This window comes from Primulina eburnea, chromosome 2 (genome assembly GCF_022965805.1).
Source record: "Primulina eburnea isolate SZY01 chromosome 2, ASM2296580v1, whole genome shotgun sequence".
Lineage (NCBI taxonomy): Eukaryota > Viridiplantae > Streptophyta > Magnoliopsida > Lamiales > Gesneriaceae > Primulina > Primulina eburnea.
This window is the reverse complement of record NC_133102.1, coordinates 43,270,602-43,292,818: the sequence shown is the minus strand read 5'-3', so window position 1 is coordinate 43,292,818 and position 22,217 is coordinate 43,270,602. Positions and strand designations below refer to the sequence as shown.

At 37.0% G+C, this 22,217-nt stretch overlaps 3 protein-coding genes and 1 pseudogene across 3 annotated transcripts; 1 reads left to right on the top strand and 3 right to left on the bottom strand.

The window, feature by feature from the left end:
* Nucleotides 1-1,153: 1,153 nt before the first annotated feature.
* LOC140824750 (UDP-glucuronate 4-epimerase 3-like) lies at nt 1,154-2,886 on the bottom strand (annotated as a pseudogene).
* A 1,363-nt stretch (nt 2,887-4,249) lies between these two features.
* On the bottom strand, nt 4,250-7,955 carry LOC140823403 (transketolase, chloroplastic-like). The gene is made up of 7 exons (XM_073184733.1): nt 7,428-7,955; nt 6,937-7,027; nt 6,747-6,852; nt 6,390-6,672; nt 6,085-6,233; nt 5,844-5,997; nt 4,250-5,522 (listed from the first exon to the last, which is right to left on the bottom strand). The coding sequence occupies exons 1-7, from the start codon at nt 7,923-7,925 to the stop codon at nt 4,563-4,565; spliced, it is 2,241 nt and encodes a 746-aa protein (XP_073040834.1). The 5' UTR covers nt 7,926-7,955; the 3' UTR covers nt 4,250-4,562.
* A 3,574-nt stretch (nt 7,956-11,529) lies between these two features.
* LOC140823402 (uncharacterized) lies at nt 11,530-15,613 on the top strand. The gene is made up of 7 exons (XM_073184732.1): nt 11,530-11,808; nt 12,340-12,455; nt 12,560-12,678; nt 13,051-13,213; nt 13,289-13,509; nt 13,593-13,914; nt 14,155-15,613. Exons 1-7 carry the CDS (start codon nt 11,647-11,649, stop codon nt 15,410-15,412), a joined length of 2,361 nt encoding a protein of 786 aa, XP_073040833.1. The 5' UTR covers nt 11,530-11,646; the 3' UTR covers nt 15,413-15,613.
* Nucleotides 15,614-15,731: 118 nt separating this feature from the next.
* Nucleotides 15,732-21,248, bottom strand: LOC140824343 (uncharacterized; the record flags this gene model as incomplete). The annotated part of the gene is made up of 6 exons (XM_073185944.1): nt 15,732-16,055; nt 19,517-19,568; nt 20,197-20,265; nt 20,731-20,843; nt 20,995-21,054; nt 21,120-21,248. Coding segments are annotated over 6 exons (552 nt in total), but the record flags the coding sequence as incomplete, so codon positions are not given.
* Between the last annotated feature and the right edge of the window lie 969 nt (nt 21,249-22,217).

The window sequence follows — 22,217 nt, the reverse complement described above, 5'->3', positions numbered from 1 at the left end:
AATAACAACTTGATCCGAATTTATATAGCGAGAAATTAATAATTAATTAAATGAGTAGTCTTCAAAGCACATGCAACCTACTGCTTCTGTGCTGGTCATATTGACAGATGAAGGGTCAATACTTGGATCAAATTTAAATTTTTAAGAAATAAACTCTATTCATCCAGAATATGCATAGTCTGTACTCAATAGTATATCATATTCTCATCAAATAGAAGTTATTTTTAATTAAAAAATAAACTTTTATCAGTGTCCCTTAATTCTACCTTTTATCTTTCTTTCCCATTTTTTATCTCTAGTGTAAGAAATGAGTGTGTCTCTAATCGTAAAAAAAAATTACTTTTTATTATAAATATGGACGGTGACCAGTTTCATAAATAAAAATCCATAAGAAATGAGTGTGTATCTTGTGAGACGATTTTATGGATTTTTATTTATGAAACTGGTCACCGTCCATATTTATAATAAAAAGTAATTTTTTTTTACGATTAGAGGCATGTGGATTCATCTAAGGTTAAAAGAGTATTAATATATAATCTATTATGGGCGTTTAATATGTCAAGCTCATTAAGTTACAAGTGTGCCTACTGCCTAATATATTGACTTTAAAAATGGGTCCAGTGACTAATGGTTTCATCTAATAAGAAAAAAATTTCTAAATTTTTCTTATTTTTGATACGTTGCTAGGCAAAGGATGTCTAGTCAGCCTAGATGTTAGTGTAACGGTCTAACGACTTACTAACGTTTAGCGAATTTTAGAACTTTGATTGTTAGTCGAATTTATTTATAGAAAAATTACTTACTTAAATTCTTAAACTTTATGTTTGCCTAGATTTTCTGTATTGACTTACGTAGTTATGAATGGAAAATTATAAATACTACAATGAAATCATGCAGTATATTATTGTATGGAGGTAATCATCGTGTTTCGGTTTAAATCTATTAAGATCGACTTTGTTATATGTAAGTTTTAATAATTTTAAAATACTTAAATTACAGAAAATGGACTTCAAGTTACTGGTGCACCTACAATACAGCACCTTAACTTGAAATAAGCTGGTGCAAAACAGTCAGTAAGAAAAATTAATACGGTAATTGACCAAAGAAACAGATACAAAGTTGTATCCATCCAAAGAATGGATTACAAGGTCATTCAAATTTTCTCCATAACAATCATTATAGGAAAACTTGTGTGCTGTTTTATGTGAATCAAATTCCGACAGCCATACTAATCCATTCATCAGCAAATTGCACAATCACTCGTGAATTCTACGAAGATTAAACTACAAAATTGTCCTTGAGAGACAAGAATCAATTAGTCCTTAAATGAATAGCAGAACATGAACCAACCAACGTCCACCCATCGCGAAAAGTTCCTCACAGGGTCAGGAACTTCCTCAGATGACACCATCATGATATGTCGAAATGGATTGGCTGGGAAACAGATATGGGTATGTTGACAAACAAATAGAAGAATCAAATCGAACAAGGATAATATGATCCTATGGCAGGAATGAACAAAAAAGGTATCACCGTGCACTCTTCTCCCCCATACTTTAGTAATACCATCAGGCGAATTTCTTCAACCCTGTTTGAAGGTTTGTCGAAGGGTTATAGCCGAGCTCCCTCTGAGCCAAGCTTATGTTAGCATGTGTAAATTGCATATCCCCATTCCTTGGTAACTTCAACACCAACCTCTCTGCCTCTACCTTGAGCAATCTCTCCAAAATGGTAACAAGCTCTGCAACAGGCACAGGAGATGTGTTCCCCAAATCGAAAACCTGTAATTGAGCCAGGCCCCCTTTTTCTTGCCACCACTACCAGTACTCTTCTCGGACGTATCCAATGCAGCCAGACAACCCTTTACAAATCATCTATGTAAGTAAAGTCCCTAGCCACTGTGCCGTGGTTAGCAGCCTCAAAGATGAGAATTGACTTCCCCTTCAGAATATCCCTGCTAAAAAAAGTATTCCATATCTGGCTACCCCAAGGTCCATAAACAGTAAAGAACCTCAATCCGGTGAGCGATAGCCCATGTATATGGTTATAAGTATGTGCAATCTCCTCACCGGCCTTCTTGGTCGCAGCACGGAGACTAGCATGCTAATCAGTTCTATCCTTCTCCAACAAGGGCGCTTTAGTATTCAATCCATTGACAGAACTACTTGACGCCCACACGATTGCAGGCTGAGGATTGGCACTCTTGCAAACCTCAAGCAAGCTAACAAGGCCGGCAATGTTGCCATGCACATAGGAGCTGTGATTCTCCATTGCATACCCAACACCGGCATGCGCTGCCAAATGCATAACATGCCTGAAGGTCACAAGTTCGAAAAGCTTCTTCAAGAGGGAAACATCATTGATATCACCCTCGACAATGTACACCCCATTGCGCTCCAAGTTATTGTATGAGCAATAACTAAATTTCATTAAGCTATACTATCAAGATAATGTCCGGAAAGGTGACTGTTAAATACTAACAGATGAATAAATAGCAGACACTAAATCATAACATGAGGGAGCATTTTGGTACAAGATAAACAAAACCCCCTAACTACATGACTAAAATGAGTATTAACCCTTTTTAAGTATATGTGTATTTTTTTAAAGACATATTTTCGTGGTTATTTTCAATGTTTAGTTTTAAATACATGGTAGAAAGCCAAATCTTATTTAATTACTACAAGTTAGTTGACGAAATAAAAAGAAAGCAGATGCTTCCATCGATGATGAAGCGATTTGTGTTGGGGATCACAACATAACATTCCATTTTAGATAGTTGTGGTTCATTTTTATCTATTGAAGCGCAGAAACACTCGTCTCTACTAAAGGGATTAAGTGAGTGTTTGAAAGAACTTATTTTAAGTGATGTCAAGCTTCTAGCTAATGAAATATTTGTAAATTGTATATAGAAGGTGGAAAAAGCTTAAAATAAGCGCTTGCCAGATAGTGTTTGGTCTAGACCACATTGATTGTAAGATGATATTTGTTAGCCTAAGGAAGATTAGAGTTTGATTTTTTCCAATCAAAGAAATTTCAAGATATATAACGTTTAGCAAGGTTGATGATGCATAACTCATCTAACACTAAAGTTATATTTGAACGGATATCTTGAGTTCGAGACTTAATATAAAAATCTCCTTTATTTTTTTATCACATTACTTAAAAGTTTTGATATGTAATGTACGATAAATAAATAGTGTAAATCACTTTATATTGTAAAAATTTCTGATTTAAACAAGTGTTGGATGAAAAATACTCATCAATTGACATACCCCATATCTTATGTGTGTAACTTTTAAAAAAAAAAGTGTGTAAAATATACGGGACTAATCCCGCTGCTTTCTTCATGTTGCTCCAGGAATGAAGACAGCTTCCTGTGTAGTATGGGCAAGTCATGTTCTTTGGATCCCCAGTACACGATCTAAGCTCTCGTAAAAATACAAAAGACTCGTATGATATGATGAATTATACGACTCATTCCATGTTGATTTTTTACCTCTTGGTGGCTGTTTAGAATTTTTTTTCATAAAAAGGAGCAGCTATCAACATTTATGAAGAAGGGTCCAATTCTTTGTGTGTGAAACTGAAGTTTATACAATTTTAAATTTTTGGCAAATTGGCAACCTAATAAGTTAAAAAGAAGAAAGTGAAGCAAAAAACTTTAATACGAAATAGGGGTGGGAATGCTTATCCTCACGTGATAGCCATAAACACTTAGCAGCCACACAATAGTTGGTGTTGGATTGATAGACCCGACGTTGCGTTACTCAGAATGGAAGGCCCTCAAAATTTTATGATCAGATTAGGATTGGACTCGAATGAATCAAGTGGCTTCCATTCACAATCCAATCCCTTTCACTCCAAATTCAAGAGAACAAACGATGACTTGATGACTCCTACCCGTTCACGATGAGTTATATCCGCTCATCGGAATCGGGTAAATTATTTTTTTGGTTCATATGTTCGTGTGAGTATATTTCTCACTTATATATTGTTGGTTATGCTTTGAGAACGGTGTCGTAGTCTTCTCCTCGAGACCTTGCCTATATGTACATATCTTTCGATTTACTTTTTTTTCTGGATAAAAGCATCTGACCCACACAGAGGTTTCCCATTCATGGGTACATTCCTCAGCCAAAATCTTGAGACTTGACGAGGTTATTCGAGAGCTAGCTAAGAGTTACTTGAAAACCCATCATAAAAAGTAATATACCGACTTGAGGAGTGGGAAGAAAAACATTCTAGCTTATTAGCTTTTCAACCATGTAAAAATGTAGCATGGAACAGTTTTAATCGATCAAAATACATCGAGTTACAAAATCAAGACAAGGTTTCAATTGCACAGATTCAGAAGAATTCATGTACCTATTAGTTTGTGCAATCCGCTGCCCAAATTCTAAAACAACAGGAATTTTTCGTTCTTTATTAGGAAATCTCTAGCAGCATATTGCGAGCCGGTATCTTGTTCACGAGTTTCAACTTAATTTTACCTACCCAGAATCCAAAAAGCAAGTTTTTTCGAGGAAAAAGATATCCGACAAAGAATTGAACACACAAGCCTAGCAGAGTTCTTTAGCAGCAGCTACGACAGCTTCTGCTGTAATGCCAAATTCCTTGTATATTTTGCCTGCAGGAGCACTAGCTCCGAATCTGTCGATTCCAATAGCCCTCCCTTTAGAACCAACAATCTTTTGCCAGCCAAATGTCGTTCCAGCTTCGATGCTTACTCTAGCAGATACAGAAGCTGGCAAAACACTCTCTTTATAATCGTCGGACTGCTCATCGAAAAGCTCCCAAGAAACAAAGGAGACAACTCTAACTGTCTTGCCTTCCTTTCTGAGTTCATCAGCCGCCTTCGCTGCAATCTCCAACTCAGAACCAGTTCCGATCAAAATGACATCAGGCTTATTACCAGATGAGTTGTCAGATATTGTATAACCTCCTCTTGTTACACCATCAATGGAGGTTCCAGGAAGGTTGGGCAGCTTTTGTCGAGAAAGAGCAAGAACGGATGGTCTCTTCCTGTTGAGGACTGCTACCTTGTACGACCCAGCTGTCTCGTTGCCATCAGCTGGACGGAGCATTAATATGTTTGGCATTGCCCGGAAACTTGCCAAATGCTCGATAGGCTGATGAGTCGGCCCATCTTCTCCGAGCCCAATTGAGTCGTGAGTCATGACATAGATCACTCCAGCTTCAGACAAAGCCGATATTCTCATAGCAGCTCTCATGTAATCAGTGAACACAAAGAACGTTGCGCAATAGGGAATTAAGCCAGGGCTGTGAAGGGCAATTCCGTTGCATATGGCTCCCATACCATGTTCCCGAACACCAAACCTTACATTTCGCTCTTCGGGTGTACTTTTTTGGAAGTCACCAAACATTTTCATAATGGTCATGTTAGATGAGGCAAGGTCAGCACTGCCGCCAAGAAGACCGGGAAGGACCTTAGCAAGAGCATTAAGGTTTTGCTGTGAGAGATTTCTGGTGGCATCACCAGGGGTCTCGGGAGTGTATGTCTGAATAAAAAAAAATGGTAGAGAAGTCAGAAACATACATGAGGATGTTTAAACTAGGCAAATATTTGACATGGACAAAAAAATTGACCTCGCCATTTAACAAAGGATAAAGTTTGATAATTCATTATGTCTTTGCCCGTCGTTCAATGTTTAGGTTAGAACTATGACAGACTCTTGGAGATTTTTCTGGAATGAGTAATTTGACATTGAGATCTCGTATTTTAAGAATTGCTCTGTCAAGCTATCTACATATTAATCAGTTTAAATGCAATTTCACAACATTTCAACAAGATATCATCATAAGGAAAAAAATCAACTCACAGGAAGTGCCTTCTCCCAACCAGCTGGTAGTTCACCAGTGATGATGGATTTCAGCTCAGCAGCTTCTTCCTGATATTTCTTCTCGTATTCCGCAAACTTGGCATTCCATTGAGCTTCAATGGCAGCACCATCAGGAACATGTCGGCTCCAGTGTCTGCAAGAACGAGCATTCACTGCACATTAAAATATTTCAAAGATAACTGTCATCACCTTTAGTCCAATAAAAAACTGGCATCCTTACTTCTTCACATCATCAGGCACGTGGAATGGCTCGTGAGGCCATCCAAGGTTCTTTCTAGTTGCTTCAACTTCCTTGGCACCCAATGCACTTCCGTGCACACTATATGAATTGGCCTTGTTGGGGGATCCAAACCCAATGGTTGTCGTAACCTTACAAATAATAAACAATATAAAATCAAACACAGTTGTCTATAGAGGCTAGTGCTTATTTCACTATGCTTGCAGTTAATATGACGAGAAGAAAAGCAGAAGAATTCGATTTCATCTCCTCATCGTTTTCAAATCAACCAAATGCAAATGTCTGACCTTGATCATGGTCGGCTTGTCTTTTACAGCCTTTGCCTCCTTTATGGCAGCACGAATTTCATCGTATCCTGTGTTACCATTCTTCACCCATATTACATGCCAGCCAAGGGATTCAAAACGGGTTTCAACTGTCTCGGTAAAAGCAATTTCTGTGTCACCATCAATAGAGATGTGGTTGTCGTCATAGAAAGCAATCAGTTTCCCCAGTCCCCAATGCCCAGCAAGAGAGCAAGCTTCATTCGAAATTCCCTCCATTTGACAACCATCTCCCACAATAACATATCTGTGAAAAAACCAAAATAAAGTCATAGACGACAAAATCAAAATCTAACTTGACAAGCAAGTATTATATCTCACGTGTAGTGGTCAACGATCTCGCTATCAGGTTTGTTATAACGGGCTGCCAGGTGCTTCTCTGCGAGTGCCAAGCCAACAGCATTGGCAATACCTTGACCAAGAGGGCCTAGACAAAAGCAAATGAGGAAATTGACAAATCTTGATTCAACAATACAAGCACATGAATTAAAATTTTGGATTAAAATCATACCAGTGGTGACTTCGATACCAGGTGTCTCAAAGTTCTCGGGATGACCTGGTGTTCTGCTGCCCCATTGACGGAAACTCTTCAAATCCTCTTCCTGTCAGCGAAGGATTTATAAGTATCATTAGCTCACCAAAATTAGTAAGGAACCAAGGAATACTTACAATCATACAACTATTTCAACACAGAAATATTGAAGTCAATTACTTTCACAATTCCCATAATTCAGCTGAAAAACTGATCAAAATTGCTAACATATCCTCCCCCAAAATATCACGAAAACCCAATCTTCGATCAAGATGAAGAAATTCCCAGATACTCGAACCAAACTTTGAATGAGCAAAAACCAACATCCAAATACAGCACACTCCACTCAGATCTACCAGATTCACAACACCAGTACACCACAATCTTTATTGTAACACGATGATGCATGAATAAGGACATACTAAAAGTCGACAAGAAAATTAGCAGTACGTTAACATCAAAGCTACAACCTTTACAGCATCGTATCCCGCGAGGTGCAGAAGCGCATACTGAAGCATACATCCATGTCCGGCGGAGAGCACGAAGCGGTCGCGATTAAACCAATAAGGGTTTTTGGGGTTGTACCTCATCACTTCATCGTACAGTACATGACCCATCGGAGCACAACCCATGGGAAGACCCGGGTGTCCAGAATTAGCCTTCTCCACTGCATCAATCGCCAAGAAACGGATCGTGTTGACCGATTTGTCAACTAGAGCAGTTTCTGTGGTCTTCTCAAGAGTTTCAACGGCCGCTGAGGCGGAGATTGGAAGGCGGTTGAGGGCGGGTGTCCGGCGGCGGGCGGGGGTGGAGAAGGAGGTGGTGGTGGTGGAGGTGGTGGATTTGAGGCCGGAGAAAGAAGGGAGGGAGATGGAACCGGCGACTGTGGGGGCGGCGGAGCCATGGCGAGGGATGGCGGAGCGGGAGAGTATGGCTTGGGATAGAGTTAGGGAGGATGAAGAAGCCATGGCTCTGATGTACTTTGGGAATTGGTGATGGGAATATGGGGAGCATTTAAAGAAAATATTTTAGGGAGGCTTTTTTATTTTATTATAAAATAAATAAGTTTCATAATTTATTTTATATGAGAATTTGAAAAAGTTGAAAAATAGAAGTTTTATTAGTTTTTTTTTTTTTTTGAAATATAAGTTTCTGTATTCAAATGCAGAAAGAATTGTGGGGATTAAGAAATATAATCACTTAAAATTCTTAAATCCAAATATGTTTATCAAAATAACTATAATGTAACATGATCTTACTGTGATTCGGAGATCGAGACGAATATGGAGGTGATGATGGAATTCAGAGACATGGATGACGGAGAGGGGATGGCAAACCCGCCCTCATCCAGTTCCATCGACATCCCTAATCTCATATATTTATATCTATGACATCCATAATCTCACATATTTATATCTATACAAAAATGTATCACTAAAATAATATTTTTTACTTAAAAAATCATAAATTGGATCGCAGTATATATCTGTATTATAAAATCGACTCATAATAATATTTACATGACATGATCCCTTCACGGCCAAACATCAAAATATCTTCAATCCAATTGTTTGCTTGGGAAATGAATTTTAAAAGTGCGATAAGCAAACATTTTTGGTGTGTGGCGGTGAAGTGATTTTAACTCTTGAAGACAGTTAAGAGACATGATCCAGCTTCATTGGTTTGGCCTTGGCCTTATTAGGAGTCCTAGAGCTATGTACTCCACAATTTCCATTTCAATTCGTAGTCGTATATTATATACTTTAAAATATTCGGGGGAAGTATACAATTTTTTTTCTAGAAAATAAAATTAAATATATTATAAAAAAATTTATGGACCTCATGAATTTTGATGGTTTGGATCAACTTTTTTCCTAAATAAGTTTTTACAATATTGAAATAATAATAGTTCTAAAGCATAAAATATCATCGTAGAGAATATGTGTTTTTATATTTCGAAAACACATCGTTACAACTCACATAAGCTAATTGGAAGCTCCACAAGAACTACATAAAACCTCTTATTACTTATTAGGGTTGTCGAAGGTGGCCAGAAATTTTTCGGAGCTCCGACAACGGTAACTCGGGGGTGATGATTGGTGTCTGATAGTGTTTTTTAAATATATATATATATATATATATATATATATATATATATATATATATATATATATATATATATATATATATATTATGAAATTGTTTGGCGGTGTAAAATATTATTTATTGGTTTGGCAACGAATTTTTTTTTCTATCTAAATTTATCTACATATGAATAAGGCGAAGAGCTCCCCAAAAAAACAAAAACAGGAGGGGGTGATGATTTTTACTTGCGTTTGAAGTCAAACAAAATGAGTGATTTGAACCACTCGGCTTTATTTATTTCTATATTAAATAAATGTATAAATTTTTTCATATTGTAAAAATAAAAATCAGAGTTTTACCCTTTTATTATATTGTTATTACACTTATTTGATATTTGCTTCTAGATGGGTCTCCGGTAAAAAAATTCAATGGTACGAATTGGTCAAAATAAAGCCATTATTCTTGAAATTTCAATTGCCTAAATCATTTATAATAAAAAAAATTTGTATAGAATTTACATGAACAAAGTACTCTAGAAGTCCAAAAAATCAAAGATGTATGGGGTTAGTCTGCATATTTTCAAACAAATTGAATATAACTTGATTATAACATCAAAAGAAATACTGCGAAATCGAACATTTTTTCAGTTTATACAAAAAATTATGGATCATAATTATTCAATTTAAATATTTTAAAATATACAATAAATCCAAAAAATTGTTATTTTATCCGTGATAAATTATTGTTTCTCAATAATTGTAATATTTACAACTAATGAGAATGGAATATATAATCTTGACTTTGGTATTAATTAAAGCGTAAAACAAATCAATTTTAAAGAATAATCTAATTATATATTTCAATGGCATCCAGAAACTATCATGGAATATTCAAACCCTCCCTTTGACAAGTGAGACTGTAGCATTAATTGAAATTGGATACACTGTTTAATTACCTATTCCAAAAGATTATATCTGTCTTTGGATGGATTTAGATTTGTGGGAATATTTTAAATCAAAACATTTGAATATATTGATTTGAAATGACTGGTTCGATAAGTAGAATCAAAATTGAAGCATAAAAAAATATTTAATTAACGTTTGAGATTTCAAATCTTTCGTTCTAATTGTAAACCAAATAGATACCATGTATCTGAGTTGTGGTTTTGAAATCAAATCCTTCTATCCAAACACAAAAATTTTGACAGTCGTAAAATTGGCCGAAGAACACAAAGTGTACACAGCCTCGATCTTGGAGTATAGCAGATTGTAAAATTGAGTATCATCTTGTATGAAAATTCTCCCGTACAAACCGGTTATGAGAGGATATCACACTACAATAACTGAGTCTCCGAACTCTTTACCAACATATTATATAACACATCTGACACTCATGAAAATTGTGTTCTAGTGGAGCTATTACCTTCTTGAAATATTGAAATAGCTTAAAGCAAGATTAAGTATAACACTACTCGAGTTCGATTCGAATATTCAATACCGGCTGAGCTTGTGGACAAAAATAATGGATGCTTGCTAATGTTGGGTGTACTGATTGTTCCTGTTCGGTAGAGCGATCGAACCGTGGTGTTTGAGCTGCTGTACAGTTTAAAAGATTTGAGTTGCACTTTACCTCCAGCTATAGCTTTTGGTAAAGCGACAAACGCTCGGTCCTACAATTAGTATCAGAGCCAAGGTCATGTGTTCGATTTCTGTTGATTGCAAATAGTGCAATTATTGGGAAGAAGATTGTTGGGTGCAATAATTGTCCTTGCTTGGTAGAGCGATCGAACTGTGATACTTGAGCTGATGTACAGTTTAAAAGATTTGAATTGCATTATTACCATCAACTATAACTTTTGGTAAAGCTGCAAGCGCTCGGTCCTATATATAAACAAATAATGCTAAAGTCTTTTTAGTTAACCATAACTTTATTCGTCAGATTTTACTTCTTTTTTGGGAAGGTGATGCAGAAGAAGTAAAAAAACAAAAAATAAGTAAAATAGGGATCTAATTCGACGCGAATTCAAACCTTGATTTTTATTTATACTCACCTTGATTTGGTTAAGACTATGAGTTTTCATTGCCTACCTACTCTTTAAAATGAGATGATGATAATAATAATAAAAAAAATAAGGCAAAAACTTATATAAGACGGTCTCACGGGTCGTATTTTGTGAGACATATCTCTTATTTGGGTCTTCTATGAAAAATTATTACTTTTTATGCTAAGAGTATTACTTTTTATTGTGAATAACGGTAGAGTTGACTCGTCTCACAGATAAAAATTCGTGAGAGCATATCACGAGAGACCTACTCTAAAAATATAATCAATAATGTCATTCTGTCAAGGACAAAAGGGTCATTCCGTTCCACGAAGACTTTAATGATAAACTAGCGGCGAGTTATTTGGTGGGTGTGGGTCAGCGCATGTAGCCGTTATGCATTTGAAAAAATCATTTAAGAAAGAAAAAACAACCGTTAACTTGTCACTCTGCTTCATCAACACACTCAAAGATCACAGCTTTTCGCCTCTGTTTATAGCAGGCAAAAATCCTTTGTTTTCAGTTCTGAAAAAATTTTGACAAGAAGAATCCAGATTTCAGAAATGGCTGCCATGGATATGGTGTTTACGGAAGAAGAGATGGCAGTAGATCAAGGCGTGGGCTACCCAAGAGCCTATGCGAAACTATGTCGGGATCGGAGTTTCGGGCCGTATAGCAATGGCCCTCCTTTCACTTTTACTCCGTACGCTTTGGTGCAGCAAGAGGTAGCTGGTTAAATGGTTTTTTTTTCTCTCTCTGTTGTTTAATTTCTAATGAAATCCAGGTTTTTCATTTTGAATAAAATGAAACCCAGGTTTTAATTGGAGAGAAAGATTACTTTTTTTTAGTAAGAAACAAGATTGTAACTTTTTAGGTTGTGATTGGATGGAAGAATTTGAGTTTGAGGATCGCTGCAATATTTTCAGGAAAGGGTTAAAAATGTCTTAATAAATGCAATGGGTTAAGAATTGTGAATTTGAAATCTTTTGACGTCGTATCCTTCAAATCCGTAGATACTCATATGGTTTGGTGTGTAATAATTTTATAAAGTTGAAAACTTTATAAGTTATGTTCGCATTGGTATGTTGTCTATCTTCTTTGATGATTAGCCTTCTCAAGTTGGTAGATTTTCACGACTTTTCTTTTCGGTTTTGTGGAGCATACTCGATTGAATTCGCGACTGAAAGATCTGAAAAATATTTCCAAGTAACGGTGGATTTTGCTGGATGTTTTGTTGAGATTCATGGTGATTGCAGGAATCAAGAGTAAAGGAATTGGAAGAGATGTTCCCAATCATAGATCACCAAGCAAAACCAACAACGAAGCCCAAGATTTTTGTGTCTCTTCTGTGGAAACAGCTCAATCATCTCGGGTAAACCATTTTTCAATTTATTGAATCTATTTCTTTTAGAGAAATTAAGAAATATTAATGAATTCAAAAAAATCCCACCATTAACATACCATTTATAATTCCAGGAATGCTGGATTTGATCCAGAAATAATCCGAGTTGATCCATACGGGAATGTTTTGTACTACCATGCTGATCCTGCTTCCCCTTTGGCATGGGAGATTGATCATTGGTTTCCTTGCTCAAGTACTTTTTGTTTGCTCGAAGTCTATTTACTTTTGGATCGGTTCATTTTGATTTCACAATGAAATTTAAACTTGTAGATTGTGAAATACAATGAATTTAAACGACTACTTCTTGAAGGAATTCGGACGAAAGTTCTCAACTTTTTCTAGTATCTAAACATACATGATGGATTTAGCAGGTTGATTTTAAATTCATGAAGCTTAAATCTGTTCAACAAATGTAAACATGCATTTATAATATTATATCCATGGGCTCGTTTGGATATTTATGAATGCCATTTTAGTTGGTTCTACAAATTCAATATTCTTGAAATTGTGAAGTAAATTTCAGACAATTAGTACGCTGACGTAAAATAAAATTCTCATCGTACAGGAGGAGGATTGACTGTTCCTAGCAACCTCAGAATACTACAATGGCAAGTATGCAAGGGAAAGGATAACAAGCTGGAGTATCTCATTCCTTGGTGGGATTTTCAATTGGGCATATCTATTAACCAGTTCTTGTCCATTTTTGCTTCATCCAGATCAGATTTCAGGTTGGTAAATGTGACTTGAATACGAGTGGAAAGGGGTTTGTCCCGGTGTTATGAGCTCATATTTCATGTTTACAGGAAAAGAGCATTTTCTTGGTTGTTTTCAGAAGGTGAAAGTGAAGAAATGAATGCCACTCAGACTGTTGAATCTCACTCTTTTCCACAACATTTTGCCGAAACTAAAGGAAAATTAGGCCTGGCTCCAGCAGCAGTAGTTCTCTCCCGAAGAGAGTCATTTGACAATGCTCTGAAATCTCTAGATTCCAACAGAAGGCCACGATCAAGTACTCCCATAATAGGTCTGTGGATTATGATCTGATAAATGTACAAAATGGCGTTCCACTTTTGTTTCGTTTCACGTAGTTTTTTCCGCTTGTGGCAGCTATGAGGAAAGTAAAACCATACGGCTCGAAAGAAAATGAAGATCCATTAATGGTGAGCAACCCATATCAAGCCATTGTTACAGCAAGAGATTCTTTGAAACAGAGAGAAGCAACTGCAAAAATGCAAGCAGAAATACAGAAGTTAGATGATGAAGTAAATGAACTTCAGAGAAAGACCGAAGAAGAGAAGGCTTCAATACGAGACCTTGAGTTGGTGCTGATGAAGAGAAAAAGGAGGGCTGAGAAATGCAGACGTGTAGCCGAGGCGCAATCTTCCCACAGGGTGATGTTGGAGAAGATGATTCGAGATGCCATGCACCAGTAAGATTGTTATAAATAAGGGTCGTACATTACAAAATCTATGGGTATTGAAATTTGGCATGATTACAAAAACTGCCCTCGATGTTTGAATATATCTACAACACAGCATATTGAAGATATTCTAACCTTACATTGACCTCCTCTGAGGTTTATGTTCTTTTAGGAGCATAAATGTAAGGTGTAACTTGAAGGTGTTACCTTCTAGATTTTGAATTATAAATCAATTGTTTTTTTCTGTAGGAGTGTAGTTTACAAAGAACAAGTGAGGTTGAATCAAGCAGCAAGCAGTGCTCTTTTAGCTAGACTCGAGGCACAGAAAGCAATTTGTGATTCTGCTGAGAGAGAACTTCACAGGAAATATGAACAAAGAGATGAGCTAGAGAAACAGCTGCAGCCCGATTGGGAGCAGACACGGAAAAGGTCAAGAATGTATGAAGATCATGATAACAATATTGTACGGTTTTTGACAGGAAACGAGCCAAACCTGCCGCAAAAAGAGACTCGGATGAATAATACTTTCTTGAGAAAAGAGGTCGAGCAGGCTCTCCGTTGTTCACCAGAAGTAAAGTCTGCTGCCACTTTACGAAAGGAATTAAGGAAGTTCCTGGAAGAGGAGCAGAGAGCTTCAGAAGTGAGTTCACTGCTCGGCGAAGAACGACATAAAGAAGAACTTGAAGGAACAGAAGAGATTGTTAACGATATTAAAATATTGAAGCCTTACAGAGATAACAATGAAGAGAATGGCAGCAAAACTGAAGAAGGGGACGATGAAAAGTTGGAGATGCTAGATAGTGGGACAAATTTACCAAATATTCAGTTTCCCGATTATCATGAACCAAAAGAAGACGAGGATGAAGAGGCGAGAAAACTACGTGGAAAAGGTAATATAGATAAATGGCTGCAGTTTCTGCTAGAGAAGAACACAACAGAAGGTGATGCTGACTTTGATTCTCCACATATTGGCAAATCTGAATTCCCGAGAACCAATGCATTGGTAATAGTCCCACAATTAGTTTCAGAGAAAAGGGAGGCTGATATTTCAAAAGGTGGTGTCACTGAAACAGAAGAAGCTAGGAACTCGATGTCGTCACGTAAAGATAAAGAAGACATGGAAAAGGATGACATTTTTTCTAGGAACATAGGTGACAACACTCTCTTTAAAAACCCTCCTTACCGTATAGAGGAAGAGAGAAATAAAGCAAAAGAATCGGTTTCCACTGGTAAAGGAGATGTAGAAAGTGATGAAGGTGAAGAGAATAAAAGAAAGGGAAAGAAGAATGCTACGGAAAGCACACTTTCAAGATCAGACAGTAAGAGGGCATTTCGAAGAATTCCATCTTCTCCATCTTTGATCTTGGAAGGCATGAAGAAGAGAGTGGATTGCATTGGAAAGAAACCTTCCGTGCTTGATGATAATGACTGTGAATTCTATGCTTCTGCCAGGAACAGCTTCATTAAATCGTCTATCAAGACAATCAAGAAAGCAGTGAAGTTTTAGATCTTTTGTGCAGAAGGGGTCATTCTTTTTACAATTACATTATTTGTTGAGATGTGCATTCTCTGAAGTGAAATAATCGTGTTCAAGTTGAGTGTTAATTTTCGTGTGCATCAGTTTTTGTTTGGTTGCGAAATACATGTAATATAACTGCTTGTTTGACAGAGTTCATGGTCTTTCTAAATGATTCATATCACAAGAAGGTAAAAGCCTTATTGTTTTATTGTTTATATGTATAAAATGACGTATGTCCGCAGCTGCACTCTGGAAAAGACTTGGATCTCGATAAGTTTTCAATAAAACTTTTTAGTAACATACTCCATTAATTCCAAGTTTGAATGAATTTTATTTAAGCAGTAAACCAAACGTACCAAAAAATGAAATAAAACCCGGTAGAAGAATTGAATAAGAATATTCAAAAAATAAATAGGCAATAGATTTTACGGACTCCCGAATATAGTGTAATCGTTCTACTCTTCTCTTCTATTTTATGGGGCCTTTCTGAAGCAGGTTGATTTTATTCCTCTGGGAAAAAATCCAAGTCCTTTGGGGGACCTTTCCACAGCTTGTCAAAAAGTTCAACCTGCTTCGGAACAACAAGCTCAATTCCATATCCTGAATCTGAAAAATATCTCTCAAGCACCTTCTGCAATCAAAGAAAAGGAAACGGATTTGATCAAATGCTAATAGGGCGCCCCTTCATAACTGTACCATCTAATGTGCAACAACAAAATAGCTATCTCATTCAATATATGCGTGCATTTCATGTAGAGATGTAAACGAGCTGCGCCTTATAAAGTTGACACGAGCTTGAGAACTTGTAGTTTGGTGGAATTAAATTCTTATTATCATTAAATGTACATGAATCAATATATATAAAGAAAACCTAGGTCCTTATCTCTATCATATCGAATATATCTATTCTAAATTTGAAGTTTAACTTAAAGAAATATCCTAATTATCTTATCTAAGATATACAAAATCTTCCAACACTCCCCCCCCCTCAAGCTTGGTGGTATATGTTTATCATGGCAAGCTTGGCCTTTAATTCTTCAAAGTGCGGTCGATGGAGTGCCTTGTCAAAATATCTGCCAGCTGCATATGTGAGAGAACATAGTGGAGATCGACTATTTTTTTCTCAATCTTTTCACTTATGAAGTGTCTGTCGATTTCCACGTGCTTGGTTCAATCACGATGAACTGGATTCTTGGCAATATTTAAGGCCACCGCTTGGTTGTCGCACATCATCTATGTCGGATGACTATTTCCTATCTTCAATTCATAGAGTAGCGTTTTAAGCCACATGCCTTCACAAATCCCATTGGACAAAGCTCTGAATTCTGCTTCTACACTGCTTATGGCCACAGCTGATTGTTTCTTACGTCTCCAAGTCACAAGGTTACTTACCCCATAACAATGAATGATAACCTGAAGTAGAGCGTATATCAACAGATCAGACATCACGTTGAAGTAAAGATGATTTAAAAATAGGAATGGAAATAATTTTGTTAAGTACAGAGAGTTTGGATGACCTAGTCTATAGTGCCATAAAAGAACATCAATCTCTTTGTTGGAATTAAAAGTATAACAAGAAATTAGAAAAGGCGGTCTTGGGATACTAAATGGTGCAGTCATGAAGGTTGGCTCCATTTGCAAGAGAAACAATCCACCACATAGTTCAGCACTGCCAATCGTCTTCCCGATGTCATTTCCTGTGAAAGAGACAAGAACTAACAGAAAATTTAGTAGTGCGGTGGAGGGCGACGTTAATCTTGCTCACAGATGGTAAAATAACAGTAAGATCAGGAACGAAGAGCACATAGTGTAAGCAAATGTCACGGGAAAGTTGTACAGAACCAACACCCAAGATCTTTGAACTGGAACCATTAGCAACTCGAACTGAACGAGAGTCCGCACATGGCTTGTAGGAGCTAAAGATTGAAAGACTACCTGTCATATGATCATAGGTGCCCAAGTCCACGATCCATATAGAAAACAAATCCCGATTCGAGGCAAGTGCGATGGAAAAATCACCTTGGTTTGCTGCATTGCCCGTACTCAAAGGGGTCATGGATTGAGCAGACATCTGGCTGAACAGGCGTTGTAGAGCATCAAGCTGCTGTTGGGTGAAAGGTTGTTGCGAGACTGGAGAATCAACGTCGACAGTAGCTGAATATGAACGGCGTTCCCTATTTGGTTTCCAATCTGCCTGTTTGCCATGGATGTGCCAACAAGTGTCCTATGTATGGTTAGGTTTCTTGCATTTGTCACACCATAGGCGACCATTCCGTACATGAGAACTGGTTGTGGATATCGCATGTGGCAAATGGCGTATACCACTGTCGGAGACGGAAGGAAACGATGGTCGAGCAGTCGCAAGGGCAGAAGCAGCGCTGTGAGGCAAGCGGGAAGAGCTTAGCATCAACTTTCGACGACTTTCCTCATGGCGAACCTCGGAAAAGGCAGCACAGAGTCCTGGCAGCGGTTTAGTGGCCAAGATACGGCCACGTACTTCATCGAGAGATGTATCAAGACCGAGAAGGAATTTGAATACACGTTTGGTCTCCACAATTCCCTGAATTGTGCTTCATCCATCCAATGCACACTTCCAGTCATGTGATTCCAACAGATCTAACTACTGCCAGAGTTTCGTGACCGCGGTGAAATAAGTTGTGACCGTGTCCTCACCTTGGGGAACGTCATAAAGGCTGTTTTACACACTGAATAATTCAGACGTGCTGTCCCGGGCAGAGTACGTATCCCGTACTCCATCCCATATTTCTTTGGCAGAAGAATATAGGAGGAATTATCTCCAATGTTTGGGACCATGGAATTGATAAGCCAAGATATGAGCATACTATTCTCGGCGTTTCAGGATTTAAATTTTCCATCCGTCATGGCCGGTCGTTTGGAGGAGCCAGAGATGAGATCATCCTTTCCATTGCCGCATATAAACATCATGACGGACTGGGGCCATTGTAAGTAATTCTGGCCATTGAGTTTGTGGCACGTGATGGATTGAAGTGGAGCAAGATCGGGCATGGTTGAAAGCGGCGGAGCTGATGGTGGCTTCTCGGACTCCGACGACGAGGCCATACGGCCGTATTTAGTCATGGCGGCTAGGGTTTGTTCCTAATCTCTGATACCATGTAGTTTGGTGCAATAAAATTCTTATTATCATTGAATTTAAATGGATCAATATATCAAGAAAACCTAGATCCTTATCTCTACCATATCTAACATATATATTCTAAATTTAAAGTTTAACTGAAATAAATATTCTAATTATCTTATCTAAGATATACAAAATCTTCAACACTTGTTTTGGATCGAGATTGACAATTTGATTATGAGCTCAAGTTATCTCCACCGACGTTCACTTGCTCATTGACCTCAACTCACATTGATTAATTTATTTTACTTTTCAATATTGTTTAAATTACTAATGTATCCCGAATAATTTTACAATTATTGTTTCAACAACTCATCATATTAAATACTTGAGAGGGGTAATCATTTCCACATTTCAAGCAATTCGAGTTTTCTAGCTTCAACTCAAACAATTCAAAGCTTACATGAATCAGATTCCAGTATAGTAATTGATAAATCGGGCGAAGTTGAGTAACACCATAATTAATTGTGTAAACCTCGCGTAGAACAATATTCAAATTTAGTCAACTTGTGTGCCAACTTAGTATGATCCAAGTATAATCAAGATAATCTATACTATTTATTCAGCGATGACACAGTCCGAGAAACCAACTTTAGGACACTAATTGTCTATTTCAATTTCATCCTTCTCATTATGATACAAAATGATGAATTCGTAGTATTTTTCTCTCCTAAACCATTATCCACATAACATTAACAGAAGCTTGATATGTTGAATTTATTCAATGTATTCCGCAAAATAAAAAAAAATCAATTTATAAAACACATTTCACACACAAATTTTGTATGCCATATTTACTAGTTATAGTTAGTTACTCAGTTAAAGGAAATAAACTAAACAAATAACCGTATTGTAACTGAAACATATATGAAGCAATCAAGGACAAATATAGATGAAACAATACTGAAAAGCAAATGATTTTGTCTACTGCTTACCACAGCAGCATAGGCATCGATGTTCCCCTGACGAGCAGATTTACTGAGACCCCTAATATTTCAAGACAAATAATAAGATATGCTGTCATCCAAATTTTATATGGAGTAAAAAAGTAAAGATTTCCAAGGTGACCAAAAAACCTCAATTAGAAACATCCAACATAAATTCGACTTGAAGGCGCACTTCTTTGCCAATCCCACTTTGTACTTGGAAATGTTAGTCGCTCTCCATTTTTAATCTTCTTCGGTTCCACCTCAATGAGGTGCATGTAGGCTAAATTCAGAGTGCGTTGAGCATCTCTTCGCTTAATAATAAAATTGCAAATAGAAAATAGTTGACTAATTTAGTAGATGCAACTTTTAGTTCTCTTAAAAATATATATATAATGAAAAATCTAGCACAGATTCTTGAAACTCAAGAGAGAAACAAAATGTATTTATTATGAGAGAAGATACTATTTTACTTGAAAAAGTTTTCTTATGATAATCTTATCGGTGTCAACACACCACATAAGCCTTTTTTAAGACAAAGCAGGCACATAACTTTGAAAGTTATAGGTTGAGGTTTACTCAAGTTTGCCATCACCTCTTGCAAAGTAACTTCTCTACCAAAGAAAAAACCCATTCAACCCATCTTGGCAAAAAAGTATGGAAGATACCAAGATGAAGAGGTAAATTACTGGGCAATCATATGATCAATAGCCCCGATTGATGTTCCATGCTCATCCTGAAGGTATACTCTCCACCCCCTGATACAAAATCGAGGCTTATGGTCGATATAACAATGCTCTAAATAGGATGACTTGAGATGATGTCAGAGATACAAAAGCAGTGCAGAGGGCAGTAACGTGATTGAAGTGTGTAAGTAATAATCAAAAAATTCATTTTTTAATTCCAAAATATCAGCCATGTTAACTCTACAGAGTTAAATATCACCTCAAAAACTCTGCAATTTGAAAGTGGTTGTGCTCAAATCTATACATACATGTCAAGTCAGGAGAGGGACTTAAACAGGTGAGGGGGCTCGGCTCCTTGAATCTATAAAACATTAAATTTCATGTGAAACTTCTCAAAAACCATAAGTTTGTCGCTGTTCTTAACAATAACCACACCCCCAGTTGAATCTCTATGTCGCAGCATAATCTCAGCGCCTTCTAAAACTCTGTCATTTGATAATTACCGTGCGTGCCGCAAACAAAAAAATAATAATATACCTTTCTGCTGCTCGAACTGCGAGCCTACCAGCGACACTACGAACCTTATTTGATTGTTCCGTCTCCTTGCCATCACCTGACTTAGGAATCCCCAATATAAACTCATCAACTTCCTAAAAAATACGCATAAAAGAAACATCTTTACAACACTAAATTCTTCATAACATTGGGCACCATTAACAAAGGCAAACTCAAACAAAACAAAACAGAAAATTGAAAATCCCAGAAAAAAGAAATTTGAAGAAAAATCCTTTAAACCGTGACCTGTATTTCAGCAATATTAAGAAGCCGGAGCTCAAGCTTTTGCCCTCTCAACTCCAAAACCTGAACAAAAATGGAATGAGCCCATCTCGCCAATACACGCCAAAACACAAAGAATGTGAGAATACCGTCAAAGGGCGAATCGAGAAGCCTTTGCCAAGTGCCAGTCCGGTTCGGGAAAATCCCAAGTCTACTCCGAGGCTGAAGCCTCCCCGCCACGAAGGAGAACGCCTTCGGCGTACGACATTCGGAGGAATTTGTTATTCCCATGGCGCTGAAAATGAGGTCCGTGATTGGGTTCTTCGAGGAATGGAAATTGAATCGACGTTGGCAATGTGAAGAAGGCTGCATTGTAGTGCCATTCGTTCGTTTGGTGTTTTTGCACAAGGTAGGTCCTTCGTTACGGTCTTGGGTTGGAAACTAAAACCGTATGCCTGTTTTCTCTTAATAAGTTGTAATTGGCTAGACACGTTTCTAATCTTCAAAAAAACTATAACACAAACAAATAAATATACGTATATATAAATGATGGTACATTGCACACTACTAATCAAGTCTGTATAATCAAGTTGTTCAGTAATTTCTTTCTCAATCGATAGCATCCATTCAATCTTTCTCGTGATATGGTTGATCGGAGAAAAGTTTTGATGAGCTTTATCTTTGAGAAACTTCGCTCTGCACTTGTTACTGTGACCGAGACAGTCAACAAGATTTTATAAGAAATATGAGCATTTGAAAACCGGATAAACATTACATCCACCAAAATTTCAGTCAAAAAGCGTATATTATAGATACCACATAAAGCCCCGAAGAAAGTAAAAAACTACAATAAAAAATTAGAAGCCCGAACAAAGCAAATACAAGAAAATAGACTTACAGTTCCTCGCGGGTCTTTCAATAGAGTCGATTAAAGCTTGTCTGCATATGAATATTGGGGAAGATTGTGGAATAAATCGCCTAAGCAAGTTCCATTTAATAAATATTTAGTTTAGGGCTATCTAATAACTAGTATTATATATAATAATTTTTTAAAAAAATTTTGGGTTCAAAAAAGAAATAGGCCTGAGTCATTGAATTAATTTGCCTCTTAATAGGCACGGCAATGATGATACAACGTCCGTGCGACCTCCATGCACGTAAAACATTTTATTCCTTCTTTTATCAACCACTTCTTCCAATCCATTTCTTAAACAATGCCTTTCTTTTTTATACTTTGTATGTATAAG

What these genes read in the sequence shown, in the direction of transcription:
- LOC140823402 (XM_073184732.1), top strand. Translation starts at nt 11,647, where the DNA reads ATGGCTGCCATGGATATGGTGTTTACGGAAGAAGAGATGGCAGTAGAT. An exon ending in AAACAGCTCAATCATCTCGG is followed by an intron (nt 12,456 to 12,559) that starts GTAAACCATTTT and finishes TTATAATTCCAG; the next exon opens with GAATGCTGGATTTGATCCAG. An exon ending in ATTCGAGATGCCATGCACCA is followed by an intron (nt 13,915 to 14,154) that starts GTAAGATTGTTA and finishes TTTTTTCTGTAG; the next exon opens with GAGTGTAGTTTACAAAGAAC.
- LOC140823403 (XM_073184733.1), bottom strand. Translation starts at nt 7,925, where the DNA reads ATGGCTTCTTCATCCTCCCTAACTCTATCCCAAGCCATACTCTCCCGC. An exon ending in TGGTATCGAAGTCACCACTG is followed by an intron (nt 6,853 to 6,936) that starts GTATGATTTTAA and finishes GCTTTTGTCTAG; the next exon opens with GCCCTCTTGGTCAAGGTATT. An exon ending in ACAAGCCGACCATGATCAAG is followed by an intron (nt 6,234 to 6,389) that starts GTCAGACATTTG and finishes ATTATTTGTAAG; the next exon opens with GTTACGACAACCATTGGGTT.